Consider the following 16,755-nt stretch of genomic DNA (forward strand, 5'->3'; position numbering starts at 1 on the left):
TAGCAAAGGGCGCGCAAATTAAAATTTTCCTGCGGAGGCTAAAAAAGTTTAATGTTATTAATCATGATATAATTTATTCATCATTTTAAATGTACCATTTATTATAGTCAGTTTAGAGTAGTAGTTATTTTTGAAAAATATCTATTAGTTTTATTTACATTTTAGTACGACGTTTCAAAAATTACTACAAAATGTAACCATTAAATGGTGAAATTAGCTTTGGCGGGCAAATAAGTGAAGCACTAAGATGTTTAATTTGTTCCTATTTCCAGTATGTTTATAAAATCAAAAACAAGCCCATCGCAAAATTAAGTCAAGGGTCCTAAACTTTCTTTGTGGACTTTATACATCATGGTTTATTTGTAGCATGTTTGTATATATATAATCACATGTGCAGTGTAGGTTCAAAACTGTCGAGAAAGCATCCCTTGGGGGTTAAATTAAAGAACATCTTGCGTGGAAATTGGGCTCTGCATCAGAAAACAAACCAATAAATGACATACACACACGCTCTGCACCAACTTTGGCTAACTATTGCACGCCTCGCTCTCAATACTATACGCCTAAATACACCAAGCACCAAACGGAAGGTGGCGGAGGGGTACACAACATTGTTGTCATCGTCGTCGTCGTTTTGAACAGAAGAACGTTTTAACAATCAAGTTTTCTAGTTTTGTTATAGCGGCGCCGCAGCAGCGGGAGGCGGCGGGTCCGCGGCCTCCTGCTCCTGTCCACCAGCTGCGTTCGCAATCTGATCCGGCAGCAGAGGCTGACCCTCGCCGCCCCAAGGAAAGCCGCCGGGACGATCTTCGGCGGCTGCTTGATAGTTACGCTCGATGTGCTCATTGAAAAGTCGTTTCCTGAAAAGAAAAATAACAACTTATGCCATATATACGTCTAAATACTCAGGTGGACTCACAGAAAGTAGGGGGTTTTGATCAGTCTATAGCCGTTGGACAATGTGGGATAGACGTCCTCCAGCACGTAGTAGATGTGGCCAACACCCATGCCAATGACATCCACCCACACGGTGTTGCCCAGTATCATGGAGCAGCAGAGGAGCACCCACGGCAGGTAGGGCGCCTGGAAGTTGAGTACCCCGAAGAAGTTCATGGGCACCAGTGGATTGCGACGTGACCACACATAGACCAGCATCAATGTGAAGGCCTGGCCGAGGAACAGCAGGTTGACGAAGATCCCGAAGAAGGTCATCAGCACGCCGCCAAAGATAAACATCATGACAAAGTCGGAGCTGCGTCCGCGGAAAGAGCCGTCCTCCAGCATGCGGCAGTAGCGATATGTGAACACCATATTGAAGAAAAAGCTAATGCCTATGGTGCCGAAGTACAGGAATGTGGTGGCCAGGCGCCAGATCTGGAACTTGCGCACAATCAGCGTGGGATTGAAGTAGAGCTGCAGCGGCGACACCATGTCCAGATGCTAGAGAGTTGGCAGGGTAAGCCGATTAAACACGTCCACGTCAGCCTCGATAAAGAACCCAATACGGTAGGGATTCACTTACCACCGCCAGGGTGGTCAGCACGCAAACCGTCGTGTAGGCCCGTGTGACCACCGGTATCTCCAGGTAGAACTGCCGCAGTGCATTCATGGCGGCTCCTCCTCCTCCGTGGGGCTCGGAATATGCAGTTTGGCCAGTGACCTGCGTTGTGATCCTTTGGACTCAAGGCTGTTATTCCCGTGCTACGCTCGCATCCACCGGCGGTTGGGCTGTTTTCAGTGGTCGTCCCACCTGGGCGTTCGGATCTCCCAGACTGGCAAGAGGAAATGGATTTGGGACAGCGCTGGGCTCGATGGAAAAATAATAGTTTTTATTTTTATGAACGGGTCTGTTAGTGGTGAGCCAATTGCTAGCGACGACACGGAGAGTCTGGCGCCAGCTATCGATTATTGCATGTCGTGACACGAAAAACTAAAGCGTGCATGTCGTGACACGAAAACCGGAAATGGCTTTCAAATTGCATGCTATCAACTTGTTTCTTTAATATTTTATTATTTAGAGCAATCATTTTATTTATAAATCTCTCGTTTATTGCACTTGTTTCTTAACATCTAACCTCTAAGCTTAGTTGACTAAACTAAAAATTGCACTGCGTTTCTTGCTAAAAAAAACCTAAAACAATGAATTCGATTTGCTAAATTCGAGGGGGCGGCGAAAGGACTGCTCCAGATTGTGCAACCTCTGCTCCAGGTCGTTCATCGAGTTCCGGAGGGCGTGGCCCCGGGGGCGCAGCGAGATCTGCGGCGACTGCTGCATGAGGTCGTCCTTGACTCCGGAGAAGGAGTGCCGCACGCAGGAGCGCTTCTCGAAACGCGTGTTCTGGTAGTGGGGATGGTGATTGTTGAGCTGCTGATGCTGGCGGTGCTCGCAGTTGGCACTCCGGCAGTTGTGGGCCACCAGTGGCTCATCGGTCTTCAGCGAGTCCTCGTAGGTGTCACTGTGGGAAAAGGTTTTCCAAAGGTTATTGGATATGAAAAAGGATTAGAGATGTCTTATATATCTTGACTCACCTGCTGTCTGTATTTGGATGGGGCTGGCGCAGCTCCAAGTGAGCCTTGGCATGTCTGGGGCAGAGTAATTCCGGATTGTTGCTGCGCTTGGAGCCGCCGTGCTGAAAGGAGTCCGGCGAGGTCTCGTACAGCTCGCGACTGCTCAGGAACTCCACCCCGGAGTCCTGGCCCGTGGAGTGCAGTGAGAATAGCGAGGTTTCATAGTTATTACTGTCAAGGGAATGGTTATATGCTTAGTATGTTACGTCGAGACAGACGAAAAAGATTTAAAAAATAGTGTGAATAGTGAAGCACCGCCAATGCCAATCAATTGAAAATTTACCCATCATTACTATTCTTGCTTCCCTCAAAACACTGCATATTTTTGAGTGGAAAATGAATATCTTAGTTTTTATGGAAAAACTGATATTTTTTTCACTTTTTTTGGTATAACTTGGTCAAAAATGGTCCAAAACCTTAAAGATGCACCGTTTTGAACAGCTAACAAGCTGGATAATTATTTGCAGTAATTTTTTGGCTGATTAAATAATTTAAAAATTTTTCAAAATTTTTACTTTTTTTACAAGGGGTAGCATCGTCTTTTTTTTGCGAAAATTGGTCAAAATAAAATTTTTTATCTGAGAATGCCAAGTGATTGGATTTTTTATTACGAGTTCAGCAAGATATGACATTCCTCTTTTGGACCATTACTTTTAATATTTCGCCCAAAACACTATTTATTTTTGGGTGAAAAATTAAAAACAAATTTTTTTGCAAACACCGAAATTTTGATTTTTTTACAAGGGGTAGCATCGTACTTTTTTGCATAAATTGGGCAAAAATAAAATTTTTTAGGTTTGAATGCCAATTTGTTCGAAATTTTATTGCGAGTTCAACAAGGCATGACATTCAAGTTTTGGACCATTACTTTTATTTTTTCGCCCAAAATACTGATAATTTTTGGGTGGAAAATGAATATCTTAATATCTTCTTTGACCATTTGTGGTGAAATTGGTCAACAAATCAACCCACCTTAAGTGTTCGACCTTTAAAAGTATTTTAAAATTATAAATCCGCATGTGACAATTTAAGAGGTGATTTGAAGTTGATAAAGAATGCCAAAACTTTAGTGTATAGTTTTTTGATTGGGACAAAAAAAAAATGAAGCCTTTATATATATAATTGGTAAATTGAACCGCAAAAACTATTTCTAAGGAATTCCTAAAATTTAAGAGCGTTATTAGATTAAAAGCTTTAGAGTAACAAGTCTCTTAATCCCTTCTTATTTAAAATCAGTAGTACATATCTTAAAATAACAGTGGAATTTATTTATTAAAGTTTGCACTTACAGATTGTTCACCGGCTGACAGGCATTGTACTTGAGCACAAATGGAGTGCTGCCGGTGCCCACATTTCCATCGCCGCCACTCGCCGCCGCCGCCGCTGCCTTGACAATTGATTTGGGAAGAGGAACATCTATATACTCGCGCTGCTGCTGTCGCTGTTGCCTGTGCGAGGATGGATGGGTTGGATGGTGTCCAGAATGGAAACTCGTTTGACCATTCACTACTCACTCGTTCAGGTACTGGTGGTGCTGCTGCTGCGTGGCCATCGCCTGCTGCTGGTGGTGGTGGTGCAGCTGCTGCTCCAGTTTCTCGGTGGCGGTGGCCGTCGACTGGGTCTGCGCCGAGGAGCAGACGGACTCCGGCATGAAGGCGCTCGTGGGCCGCTGGCTGCCCGTGCTGCTGCCCTTGCTGCAGCGCTGAGTGTGCCGCTGCTGCCGCTGGCGCCGCTGCTTCTGACCACGGGGGGAACCGATGCCGGCGATGGTATAGGTGAGACCGGCATCCGAGGCGGTGAAGTCACGTTGAGACCAGAGGCGTCTGCAATTGGACATGGGAAAACACACCAATAGCTTGAGATAACTTGAACAAATTCTGATACTAAGAAGCAAGACCAATATATAATCAATTTAAGATATGTTTTTAATATTTTATATAGGAAATTTTTAAACTTATAAATTAATTGTTATATATTGAGACAAATCATTTATCTGTTCAGACTTCAAACTAGTTTGAAAGTCAAGGAACTTCTTTTCTCACATTTAATTTAAAGAGCCAATTAAATTAATAGTATTTTTCAAATAGTTATAGTAAATATATTTCTAGTACTAAGCTTAAGGCCACGTAGCTATAGCTTAACTTAAGTTCGCCTGTAAATTTTACATTATAGTCGAACTTTTTATAATAATAAAATAATATTTCTAGTTATGGGTGATAGTATCCCATAGTTTTCCATTTAAAACTTATTCTTATTCCTATTAATATCTTAAATAAGACTAGTGAATTTCTCTCTGTGCAGGATGAGCCGAGTTGATGAGATGAGAGGCGATTTGATTGGCATTCCCATTTGGGATGCAATTGCAGAGATGTCACAAGATCTGCGTCTAATTGCCTCATGTTGCCATTGCCGCATTGTTGCCCCTGGTGTTGTGTTTGTTGCTTTTTACCGTTATAATTTAATCGGGCAGGAGAGGCCCAGTGGCAGCCGGTTTATTCAGAGGCTTAGACGCATCAACCACATTGGCCATGATCGTGGCCCGGCCATTGGCAGTGGCAACAAGTACAGCAACAACAACATTTGCAATTGACTTAAGATTTATTATGGGGGCCTTGAGCTTAGGCTAAAACTATGGCTAACATGAAATGCATCTATGAGCTACTTTTAGAGCGCCCAGTAAGCAGTCTTTCGGTGGCAGTCTTGCACTTGCATTCTAATGCACCACCTCTCTCATTCATACCGTTTTTGGCGCATGCACAGGTAGCAACAGGCGGCCATCAGTGCGCCCAAACTGATCAGGGCCAGAAGCACCACCGTCACGAACTCCAAGCCTCCCATGAAACTGGATGAGGAGGCGTGTGCGGGCCGTGGGGATTGCCCAAACTCAGCCAGCTCGATAATGCGAGGCATGAGCTTGCCGCCGTCGAGCTTCTGCTGCTGCAGCTGCAGTGCATCCAGTTGGAGGCCGGCCAGGGACCTGAAAGAAGACATTCAAGTTCATTAATTCGCATGGCAGTTCTGGGTCAATTGATTTTCGGTCGGGAAAGGCGACGGTTCGGGAAAGGGAGGCGGTTCGGGAAACGGGGAAAACTTACTCCTGAAGTTGCTCCATTTCCATAATGGAATTCGTGTGCGGATCGACTGCATAGATATAGGCATTGGTGCTGCAATGGACAGAGAAGAAGAACCTGTTAGATGAGGCGGGAGTGTTGTGATTGCATCTAATGGCCAGTTTTCTTATGTAATGCGGTCAGACTGCGCATTTTTAACAATTTAGCGGACATCTTGGAGGTCTGGATGAGGAATTTATGAGGTTAAAAAATCTTTATCTGACACATATAATCCTAGGATGAACATAACGACTTATAGTGATATATAAACATTTCTAAGGCCAAACGGTTTTAAAAGCTGATTCTTAAGTAACACAACTCACGCTGGTTCTAGACCTCCAGAATATGGCTCCAGCAATCGCACTCGCACATCCTTGCCAATGGCATCGCTCAGGGCCTCCATGAGTCCTTCGATGCGACGTTCCACCTCGACGGGCATTCCGGCCACCACCAGGCGCACCTGCCTGGCCTCATCGATGATGTAGACAAAGACGTTGACGATGCCACTCCTCCCATCATCGGCACCCATGCGATCAGTGGCTTTCACATCGAAGCCGTAGATGCGTTCGTCGCGGGGAAGATCCGCCAGAAGGCGAATATTGCCGGACAGCTCATCAATGCCAAAAAGTCGAGTTGGCTCATTAAGCAGTCTATAGCGTATCTCGGCGTTGAGACCCTCGTCCAGATCGTTGGCCACCACTCGCGTCACAGGGTATCCAAAGCTGGCACTCTGCGGGAGAACAGCTACAATCGGTTGTCCATTGCCTCGGAACTTAGGAGCATTATCATTTTCGTCCGCTATGTGGACCAGAATTCGGCACTCGTTGAGCGACAGACCCTCGATTCGTTCATCCACCACTGGATATGCGACCCTGGCATAATTTCTAGCTTCCCGGCTCAAGCGATCCGCTCTAATCCTCAACTGATACCGCGATATGTGCTCCCTGTCAAAGGGCTTGAGGGCATACAAAAGCATATTCTTGGCGTCATACTCAAAGGGGGGATGGGCATCCGTTTCATCCAAGCCCTCCTCCAACCACAGGGACCACCGATAGTTTTCGGGATTGAGACCAGCACTAAGATTCAAGCGCATCACCTCAATAGGTGCTTCGTTGTTTTCCGTAAGTTTGACCTCATAGTAGGCGTGCTGGAAGACGGTTACGTTGGCAGGAGGTTCTGGCTTTGGAGTGGACTTGGGAGGATCCGTAACTGCCTGTCCCTGGAGATTTACTATCACCACGGCCGTGGCGGACAAAGCTGGACTTCCCACATCCGAGGCTATAACAGAAACATTAAGGTGTTCATAATCGTTATACCCATTAATGCGGGATATAGTGGAGATGGTACCATCCCTGGAGTCGATTTGGAAGAGAGGTGCCTGCATTTCCTGATGACGAATGGAGTACAGGACCAGACCATTGCCATTGCCCACATTGTCCTTATCTATAGCCGTGAGTTGCCTCACAAAAGTGCCCGGTTGGGTGCTGCGATCCAGATACGCTTTATAAACCGGCAGCATCATCGTGCGATCTGCCACATTGGGTATAAACTTCACCGCCTTTGTCTGATCATCGTAGCCAATGAACTCCGGACGATTGTCGTTGATATCCAGGACATTCACTTCCACATCCACACTACTGGACATTCGCTGCATCGTCGGGGCATTATCCGTGGCCATTACCTGGAAGCTGTACTTGTCCTTCAGCTCCCGGTCTAGCTGCCCACTGATCTTGAGCACTCCCGAGGCTGGTTTGATGGTGAATGGCAGGTGCGAATCACTGAGCGTGTACGTAATATTGGCATTCTCGCCAAAGTCCATGTCTATGGCCGTCAGTTGACCCAGAACGCTATCCTTGTACTCCCCCTCTGGGGTATCGAAACTGTACCAGGACTTCTTGAATGTAGGAGCATGGTTATTGACATCCATCACGGTGAATCGCAGGCATGCCGAGTCCTTCAGACCATCTATGTCGGTCACCGTAAGATTTAACCAAATCTCTATATTGGCTGACAGAGGATAGTTAACCGAAAGCTCTCCGCTGACCTTGTCGATGGTGAAATACCTCACTCCGTGAACCCGCAACATGGGCATTCCGGGTGTTCGCTCCACCTGCTCTCCCTGGAGTTCATAGTGCAGCTGGGCATTCTTTCCGTAGTCCTCATCAGTTGCACTCAGTTGCAGGACTTTAATGCCCACAGGGGTATCCTCATAGATGGCAAACAGTGGGCACTTGATGGACACAGCACGTACCATCCTACGTCGTGATTTGGCTCTAGCTACTACACCCAATGCTGCTCCAACTCCCACAGATCTCTCCCGATCCTGATTGTACCTCGGTGATCCGGGAATGTGATAGGGAGGTGGAGCCAGCATCATGGCTGCCGTGGCCTGAGGTGCTGCCAAGCCACTCGAGCTCTCCACAAAGTAAATCTCCATGTCGGTGGTGTACTCACGGATCTCCAGGCGGGAATCCTTAAACACCGAGATGCGCTCAAACATGGGAGCGTTGTCATTGACATCGGCCACGAGAATAGTGAGATGGGCGTATCCAGAGAGACCGCCCGTATCGGTGGCTATAATCTTGAGGCTATACAACTGCTGTTTCTCACGATCCAAGCCCCTCTTTCCCGTATAGGAGACGCGGAAATAGGGACCCGAACTGAGCTTAAAGTTCGTTTGCATAAAGGTGGTGTGCAACTCCTGGTACTTGAACTCATCGTTCCATTGATCCGTTAGGTTGAAGATATTGAAGGCACCAGTTGTGGATGGCATCTTGTGCTGAGTGGTATTTCCCGAGGAACTACCATTTATGTATTCTATGCTGAACTCTTCGCTATAATCTCCCTGAAGCTGAACTCTGAACTCAGCATTGGGTCCTTCATCGGCATCCTGGATGAGTATAGCATGGTTCATCGATAGCTCTGTGCCCACGGCGCAGTTTTCATTGATCAAACCCACATAGGTGAGTGCATTGAACTTGGGAGCATTGTCGTTGACATCGTCCACCTTGATGTTCACCTGGTAGATGCCAGCTCCACTCACCAATCCCGTGCTGTACTCCACGATCACGGTTAGTTCATAGCTGGCCTGCTGCTCCCGATCCAATCCAATCAAGGTGAGCAGAGTTCCATCCTCCGTAATAGATATCTTGTTCACCACCTCCTGCTGATTGGCTATGATGTAGCGCAGTTTTATATTCGTATCTCCCACGAGTCGTCTCGGCAACCGACGCCTTGACTTGGAACTGCGACTTCGGTTTCGACTGCGGAATCTACTGCCCATGGTGAGGTTGCGTCCAGTTGCTTCTGAAGGCATTTCCCGGAAAGTTCCCAGCTCGTTGTTCACCAGATTGATGCCATTTTTGTACAGCAACTGGCCAATGATGCCACCCACAACGTTCTCCTCCACATGGAAGTTGATGACGTTCATGTTGATCTCTCTGAAATTAATGGTATTTAAAAAATGTATATTTAATTTAAGAAATATAAATTTAACATCATTTTCATTTAATTTCCATCTTCACTGAATTTAGGAAAGTGAAAACGATACTTACTCTATGACAGGTCTTAGAGGCACCTTTTGCTCTGGTTTGTTAACAATATGGATGGTAAGATTTGTGATGAGTACACCTTCATCGCTGAGTTCACCGGGCGAGGCTATTGTGGTCAATGGAGATGAACTTCGCGACATGACCAGTGATTGCGAAGAGTTGGCAAAGAGCTGAGTAGATGTTAAAAAAAGTGATACATTACAAAAATTAGGGGAAACAGTTATTGTATGAGCTCAACTCACATAATTTGCCACCGCCTCGAACTGATAGACTTTCCGTTTGAATTCCGACAGTTCCCTTATGACTGTGATAATGCCCGATCGCTCTTCGATGGCGAAGGGAACACCCTCTGAATAAGTGTGCAGGAGGTCGTACATAATCTCATCCTCCCCATCATAGATCAAAGTGGTGCGTACTTGACCCACAGAGGTTCCCAGCGGCGTGTTCGCACCCACCCAGAATTCGTAAGGCGCACCCACAAAATCAATGGCCTGGTCATCAATGGTGGCATACACTTCGATGGTGATCACTGCCAAGGAGAATCGCCGCTCGGAGGGATTAGTGGGCTGATCACTGGCCTCCACAAAGACGGCAATGCGTCCTCTTCTTAAGGGTCCTCCCACATAGATAGTTCCATTCTTGTTATCCAATCGGAAAGGTATATAGCCACTGCCTTTTGGTCTTTGCAGTTCGTATAGAAGTTTACCATTGGGACCCTCGTCCGGATCGTGGGCAATAACCCGACCTATCACATAGCCCGTGGGAGCATTGATGGGCACCTTGAATTCATATAGATTTCCATGTTCAAACTTGGGTGTATTGTCGTTTGTGTCCAGCAAAGTGATCTCCACCTGAACCTTACTGGGTCCTGGCTTCTTCAGGTGCTTGTCATCCAGATACGAAGGATTCCTTTCCAGGGCCTCCACATTCAGTTGGATAGATCTGCGTTGCTCGCGATCCAGCAAGCGATCATCGCGCACAGTTATCCAACCCGTTCGGGAATCTATTCGAAAAGCACCCGTAGCATCTTTGGTTTCCACTAGATTGTACAGAAATTCAGAGTTCTCGCCCTGATCACGATCCACGGCATTGACCTGGAGTACACTGAAGCCAGTGGGCAGGTTCTCCACAATGGAGATGTTGTAGAAATCAGCCTCGAACTCGGGAACATTGTCATTTAGATCCAGAACCTCAACTTCGATGCTGTGAATACAAAATTAAGATTTATTGGTATTAACTGGTCCATTTACTTACCGTGCTAAAGCTTTCTTAAGGGGATTGTCCTTCTGTCGCGCCTCCAACTGAAGCACAAAGGTATTTCCTGGTAGACTCTCCTCCTCCAGATCGATTTCCTTCTGCAGATACATGACACCATTATGGGGATTCACCCGGAACAACTGACGTTCATTGCCCGAAATGATGTCATACACAAGCGAAGCATTCAGAGAATCCTGATCGAAGGCCATTATGGGTGGGGCAAAGTACAGGGGTATCCTTATGGGCACTCCTGTCATCGGATAGAACTCATTGATCCTGGTTCGATATACTCCCTCGGTAAATTTTGGCGGCAGATCGTCTACGTCTCTCACATTGATTGTGATCGTGGTATTTGCTTGGTTGGCAGGGGTTCCCCGATCCCAGGCAAATATTGGCAGCTTAAATTGCCGGATGCCATTATCAAAATCTAGTTCGCGCTTCAGGATCAGCAGAGGTCGATGGGGACTTTTGAGGGCAAAGTAGGGACTTCCATCTGCAGATAGTTGCTCTGGAACCGTGGACATGCTGAAGTGAACCTCGGAATTCGGAGTATTGGGCTTGTCGCGATCGAAGGCCTGTACTCCCTCAAAGATGATGCTCTCAATGGAGGTGTTCTCATCCACATCGACTACGTAGGGGACGTTCAGGAATTCCGGAGCATTGTCGTTCACATCTTCGATGTACACGGTAATAGAAAGGTAGCTTCCCTGAGAATTTAGGAAAAACATAGGTTTTGTATAGTACTAGCATACATTATTTTGAAAATGTGGTGATCTAATATTTCTTAGATTTGCAAATAAATAAACTTATTTAGATTCTTACAAAAAAATAAAATTTTTAAATTTTAAAAATATTAAAAATAAGAAAATGATTGTATCTTCTTGGTACCAAAGGCACTATATTAATTTTTATAAAACTAAAATACACTTCCATAAGATAAGACTACCACGGATTAGAAAACCCACCTCCTCCAATTTCTCATGCTTTCCGGCACACAAGATCCGGAACTTCAGCAGGTTTCGGGGCACATCGCGGTCCACGAGTCGCTCCAGCGATCGCGCCAGGCTGACCACCAGGGTGGTGGCATTGTGCTCCGTGAGGTTGAAGTACTTGTGGTCTCCGCTCGCATCGGCCCCCTTTAGGGCCGCCGAGGATCTGGGATACGCCTGCAGTCGGAGGATCTCCTTGCCCACCTGGGCGTCTTCCCTGAGCCGGATGAAGCGCACACCTTCGCTTTCCGCGGCGACGCCGTCGAGCGTGTGAAACGCACAACTACCGGAGGTGGCTAAAAAGTGGGGCACCAGATTACAGATTACTATATATAGGAGGTATGTGGCATGTAGAAGAAAAGTAAAACTTTGACAAATTGTCGCTGTTGTTTATTTGGGCATGCAAATTTTTTCGCGCACTCTGAGAACCGAAAACGGAAAAGCCCGAGAAAAACACAATTGGAAAATCACCGAGAGCGGAAAAGGCGACGTGCGGAGCAAATTGTGGGGGGCTGTGTGGCAAGGGGCCGTGTGGCAAGGGGGCCGTGTGGCAAGGGGGCTGTGTGGCAGGGGCGTGGCAGAACTGGCGCCAGCTAACCAAAAACTTTCTACGTTTGTCGCGTGGCCCATTCGACTGCGATTTTCATGTGCAGTTGCAACACTTTTCCACATGCATTCAACTGTCTCCCTGTCGCGGATTCTCCCCCACCTCTGGGAGAAACATGGAGTCGCTCCGATGGCCTGGCTGCAATCAGCTCTTGCAAATTATTTTCTGCTGCCTTAGTTCCCACCCTCATGACATAATTAAGCATTTTTTGTTTGCCCACGGCTCGACTGGCATCCCATCCCATCCCAATCCCAGCCAGATGTGTTCCGAGTGACAAGAAGACGACACCAGCACATCGTCGTCTGACTCGCTGACATTTCTCCGAGCTTCATTTTCTTTCTTGTTTTTATTTTTCGGAAGATCTCCTGCAGCGGGAAATTATCATTGTTGCTTTCAGATGCAGATGCAGATGCAGTGAAATCTTGGCCAGCGTCAAGTAGCTTCTGCTGGCGGAGATGGGGCTGGGGACGGAGACATTGTCGGTGGCCCCATGTCGTTGAAGGCATTGCTGGTTTATTGTCTTATTTGTGGCTTAGTTTTATGTTGCTTGTTGCCTTTGCCGCAGTTGTAATTTGAGTTGCAATTTCTATTATTTACTTGCAGTTTCTGGCTCACTTCGGTGCGAACTCTTGGCGTTGGAGGGTTTCCCCTTTGGGTAAGAAAATCATAGGCTTGTAAATTAGAAATGTTGATAGGATCTGTAGTCTAATTTATATGTATATTTTACAATTTTTTGCTTTTAAATATCATTAAAGAAATTATATTGCATTATTATTATTTGTTTGTTAGAAAAGTTTAAGTTATAAGACATTTCAGGTAAAAGGCATTAAACTTTACATTTTAATGAGCTATTATGAAGGCCATTAAACTCGTTGTTATATGTCTTCTTAAAAAACTACAGACAAATTAGGTTTGAATGAATCTTAAATTCCTTTTATTGAAAATATTTACTTGCAAAGTTTTTGGTTCGAATTTTCTTGAGCGTCATAGATGCATTTATTAGTTTTAAATTGCTTACATGTTTTATTTGCATTAATGCTAGCCAACCAACATGTTTATTATATATCATTGGAACGGGGCAAAAAATTTTAAGTTAATTAATTCCAGTTTATGGATTACACTTTTCACTTGGAGGTCACATTTCTTGTTCATATGTTGGTTTTTTTTTTATTTTATTACACAAATGATTTTAATGCCAATCTTTCCCAATCATTTACGACAGTCACATTCAAATAATCATGCATTGCACTTAGCACTTTAAAGATTGACGGCTTTTCGTAACGGTTCTTCAACTCATTTCCCACAACATAAATGTCATTCTCATTGTTCTCATAAAACAGAAATTATATGTAATTCATATGCACCATTCACATGTGGCCCGAACGCTTTAGCACTTGCTGGCGGCACAATGTCTAGCAACCATTTAGCCATTCATACTTGGAGTCGCGCCTAGCCAACATCTAGAACATTAAGCTCAGGCGGTCATTCCAAGTAACACAAACGAATTAAGTTTTAATTAGAGCATTGCCACACACTCACTGCGCCAGCGACACTTGGGTTCCCAAGACGGGTTTGCGAGTTCACGGCGGGGCGGTCGCGGTCGCGGTCGCAGATTCCCCCAACTTGGCCGGTGGAAGGTGCCCAGGAGCAGGTTACCGATATATGGGTCAGGCGGTGGTTGGACCTAAGCTGGCCCAAAGTGGGTCAGCTGTCAGTCGTTGCATAAACAAATCGACAGGTTGCCGCATTGAGATAATGGTCTCAAAATAAATCGATTTCCTTGCACATTTTTCGCCAGCCCCTGAGGAAAAGCTGTCGCACCAGCATTTAAATTCGAAAATTTGGGTTATTTAACGGTCTGCAAACGAGCCAAACGGGTTGCATGCCCAGACGAGGGAGAGGGGGGACCCAGCCAAACGAAAGACTTAGGCGACAAACTGCGTCCAGCACTTGATTTACGCGGACCAACACATCAGCGCTCAGGCGGAGAGATTCGAGGCTGGGGGACACACACGCACACACATTAGCCGAGAGATTTATGAACAGATCCCGCCAACTTAAAAGGCCATAACGGCTTGGGGCGGGCGCTTTGGCTACCAACTTGCCTTGCACTTGTCCCGCTTTCGCAGCCTGGGAGGAAACAAACAGCCCAACAATGGCCACTGGCAGAACCCAAAAACACTTGGCTGCCATGTCCTGGCAGGCTCTGGCGGATTTTCACTTGACTTTTCCTTTGATCTGTGGCTCTGAGCACTATCCACCAGCTCGCATCGCGCTTCGAGCAACGAACAACCGACAACGCAAACACCTCGCGACCAACTGAAGCTATCTTCCCAACCGAACTGCAGGCTGGAAACCGAGTGCGATGAGACTAGTTTTTCACACACAGCTGGAAAACAAGAAAAGCCACGACAAGTGGCTGAGGAAAAGCGCTGCCAAGAAAGGTGGCAGGGGTGCTGGGTACTAGATCAACGTATCCTTGGCCATACAGACTCGCTCAGAGACCGTTGCGCTTGTACTATTACTTATTTCTCTAGTGCGTTGCGTGCTGGCCAAAAGACAAAAGCCAGGCCCACTGAATGAAAGCCAGGCAGAAAGCGAGAAACAAGGAAGGAAGGTCCAATAGCGTCGAAGCCAGCTGGTCGTAAAAGTATAAACAACAAAAGTGATTAACATAAAGCATAAACATGCAGTTCGCTGGGGCTGCGAGCCCTAGGCACATTTGGCTGCTGATGGTGATGATGCCCCTTGATGGTGATGGTAATGGCGACGGAGATGCCGCAATGGAAAGCCGAGTCAGCAAGTCAGAAATCAAACAAAACACGGCCAGACAATAAGCGATAATCCGCAGTGGATCCAATTCGAGCCGAGTGGGGAATGGGAACCGCTGCAGTTGCAATAAAGGCATATTAACGGTTCTCGGGCTCCGAAGATCGGTTGGAGATGGTGCGCCACTGCTGAAAAGAATCAAGCCTAGGGAGAGCCCATAGGGAGTGGGAAAATGCTAACAAGACAGCCGCGGAGAAAGAGCGAAGAAAGCCAGAGGCTCCGAAGACTGAGCAGCGTTTGCATTATGCGGTTTAATAGCTTTACATAACACCTGAGTGGAGACGAAGTCGAAGCAACCGCAGTGGATGCGACTGACCGACAGCCCAGAGCAACCTACGCAAAGGTGTGCACTGAAAAAAAAAAAATGAAACATATATATGCGCCGAATACCTCTCGAGATTCTCTTTGGAACCTAATGCAAATTAACGAAGATTATAATAAACTGAATCTATATTAATAATATTAGTTATACGGCTACTACCAGAAATATATAAAGATTTTGAAACACCTGTAAAGTGAACCAAATATTTTATGAGTATATATAAGTTCTCTGTGGGATACAATTTATTTAAGTTAATAAATGATATAGTATTTTAAAAGGACTTTTTAGTGGTTACCTATACAGAAAAACATTGATGATTAAATTATGATAAGTCGAAAACTGAAGTACAGTGAATAATACTTTCTCCCAGTGTACGCGCGGCAAGCGGCGCCGTCTTGAAGAGCCGAACCGAGCGAGCCAGCGGCTTGGAAAATTGGCGCGTGCGAATGCTCCTGGTCGCGCAGCTCGCTTGTGGTGAGCCACTGCAGTTCGCTGGAAGAATCAATGCTAATCAGCGAGGGCTGCTCGAGAAGTCGGCAAGTGAAAGCAGGAAGGTATGCTAATCCATCGGCTCTCTTCACCTGCCACATCAGGTTACACATCAGTCATTGGACTCGGATTGGGTGTGAGGCAACCAACAAATTGGGTATGCATCGTTGGGCTAAAGGGATTTCAAAACTCTTGACTAATTAAACTGAACATTTGCGTACAACATTCCTTCTTCTCTTTTTTTGAAACCGCTTGCCTACAATATAATCTTTATGTAACTTTCGGCTTTTTGGCCTACGCCGATAGAAACTAATGATCAATTATGGCCATCATATCTTGCAGTTTGGTGGCGGAGTTAAACGATTTCATGTTTTTTCGACTGCAAATCTATTTCAACTAGTTTTTGGGATTTGCTGGCTGCCAGCTGCCATTTCCAGTTTACGCAATGACTAGTCCAAGTGACAAAGGCATTTCACAAAAATCATATCAAAATTCACGAATGCGATTGAGCAGCGTAAAGTAAAACGACAAAAATGTATTGAATGGAGGTTTTTTCCATTAATCTTTGTGTGATAAAATCGGGATTACAGCCAACGCTTAGCTTAGGGCACCTGCTCCACTTAAATGTATTGTTTTTTAAATAATAGGTAAACAATGCCGCAACTCACACGCAACATCAATAATTTGCACATTGACCCTTTGATTTCTGTGTCAACGTTTTGACAAATGTTTATGTTTGCCAAAATTTGTGTTATTGTTAGAAAGTAAAAGGTGGATTAAAGGTGGAATAAATTCGTTTACATTTAAAACTGCGCGCTCAAAGATGTGGGTCAAGTGCGCCATCTTCATAGTGTTGTTAGATCTTGGAACTAAGGCAGCGCCACCTAGCAAAGATAGTTACTTCCAGAAACAGCCGCCTTTCAGCGGTCGATTTTATGGCGCCACTGTGCAGCTCGCACTCAGTGTACTCTTATTATACTCTTGCAAAGGGTATTATAATATTGATCATGTTCTTAACGTTGTTCACAGGCAT

The 16,755-nt window shown here is 45.7% G+C and overlaps 2 protein-coding genes across 2 annotated transcripts; both read right to left on the reverse strand.

The window, feature by feature from the left end:
* Nucleotides 1-328: 328 nt before the first annotated feature.
* LOC108025573 (derlin-2) lies at nt 329-1,878 on the reverse strand. Its single transcript, XM_017096105.3, has 3 exons — nt 1,523-1,878; nt 920-1,440; nt 329-860 (listed from the first exon to the last, which is right to left on the reverse strand). The coding sequence occupies exons 1-3, from the start codon at nt 1,607-1,609 to the stop codon at nt 677-679; spliced, it is 792 nt and encodes a 263-aa protein (XP_016951594.1). The 5' UTR covers nt 1,610-1,878; the 3' UTR covers nt 329-676.
* Nucleotides 1,879-2,045: 167 nt separating this feature from the next.
* Nucleotides 2,046-16,755, reverse strand: LOC108022975 (cadherin-89D). Its single transcript, XM_017092203.3, is given in 14 exon segments — nt 2,046-2,456; nt 2,530-2,739; nt 3,858-4,016; nt 4,083-4,391; nt 5,309-5,545; nt 5,664-5,732; nt 6,002-9,118; nt 9,233-9,399; nt 9,472-10,432; nt 10,484-11,193; nt 11,452-11,771; nt 14,188-14,288; nt 14,290-14,357; nt 16,702-16,755. Coding segments are annotated over 14 exon segments (6,807 nt in total). The 3' UTR covers nt 2,046-2,131.

The sequence above is a fragment of the Drosophila biarmipes genome, chromosome 3R, assembly GCF_025231255.1.
Source record: "Drosophila biarmipes strain raj3 chromosome 3R, RU_DBia_V1.1, whole genome shotgun sequence".
NCBI lineage: Eukaryota > Metazoa > Arthropoda > Insecta > Diptera > Drosophilidae > Drosophila > Drosophila biarmipes.

Bases quoted from the DNA above. Each gene is read 5' to 3' on its own strand.
- LOC108025573 (XM_017096105.3), bottom strand. From the start codon at position 1,609: ATGAATGCACTGCGGCAGTTCTACCTGGAGATACCGGTGGTCACACGG. The intron at 1,441-1,522 runs GTAAGTGAATCC...CCAACTCTCTAG, and splicing joins TGCTGACCACCCTGGCGGTG to CATCTGGACATGGTGTCGCC. The intron at 861-919 runs GTGAGTCCACCT...TTTTCTTTTCAG, and splicing joins ATCAAAACCCCCTACTTTCT to GAAACGACTTTTCAATGAGC.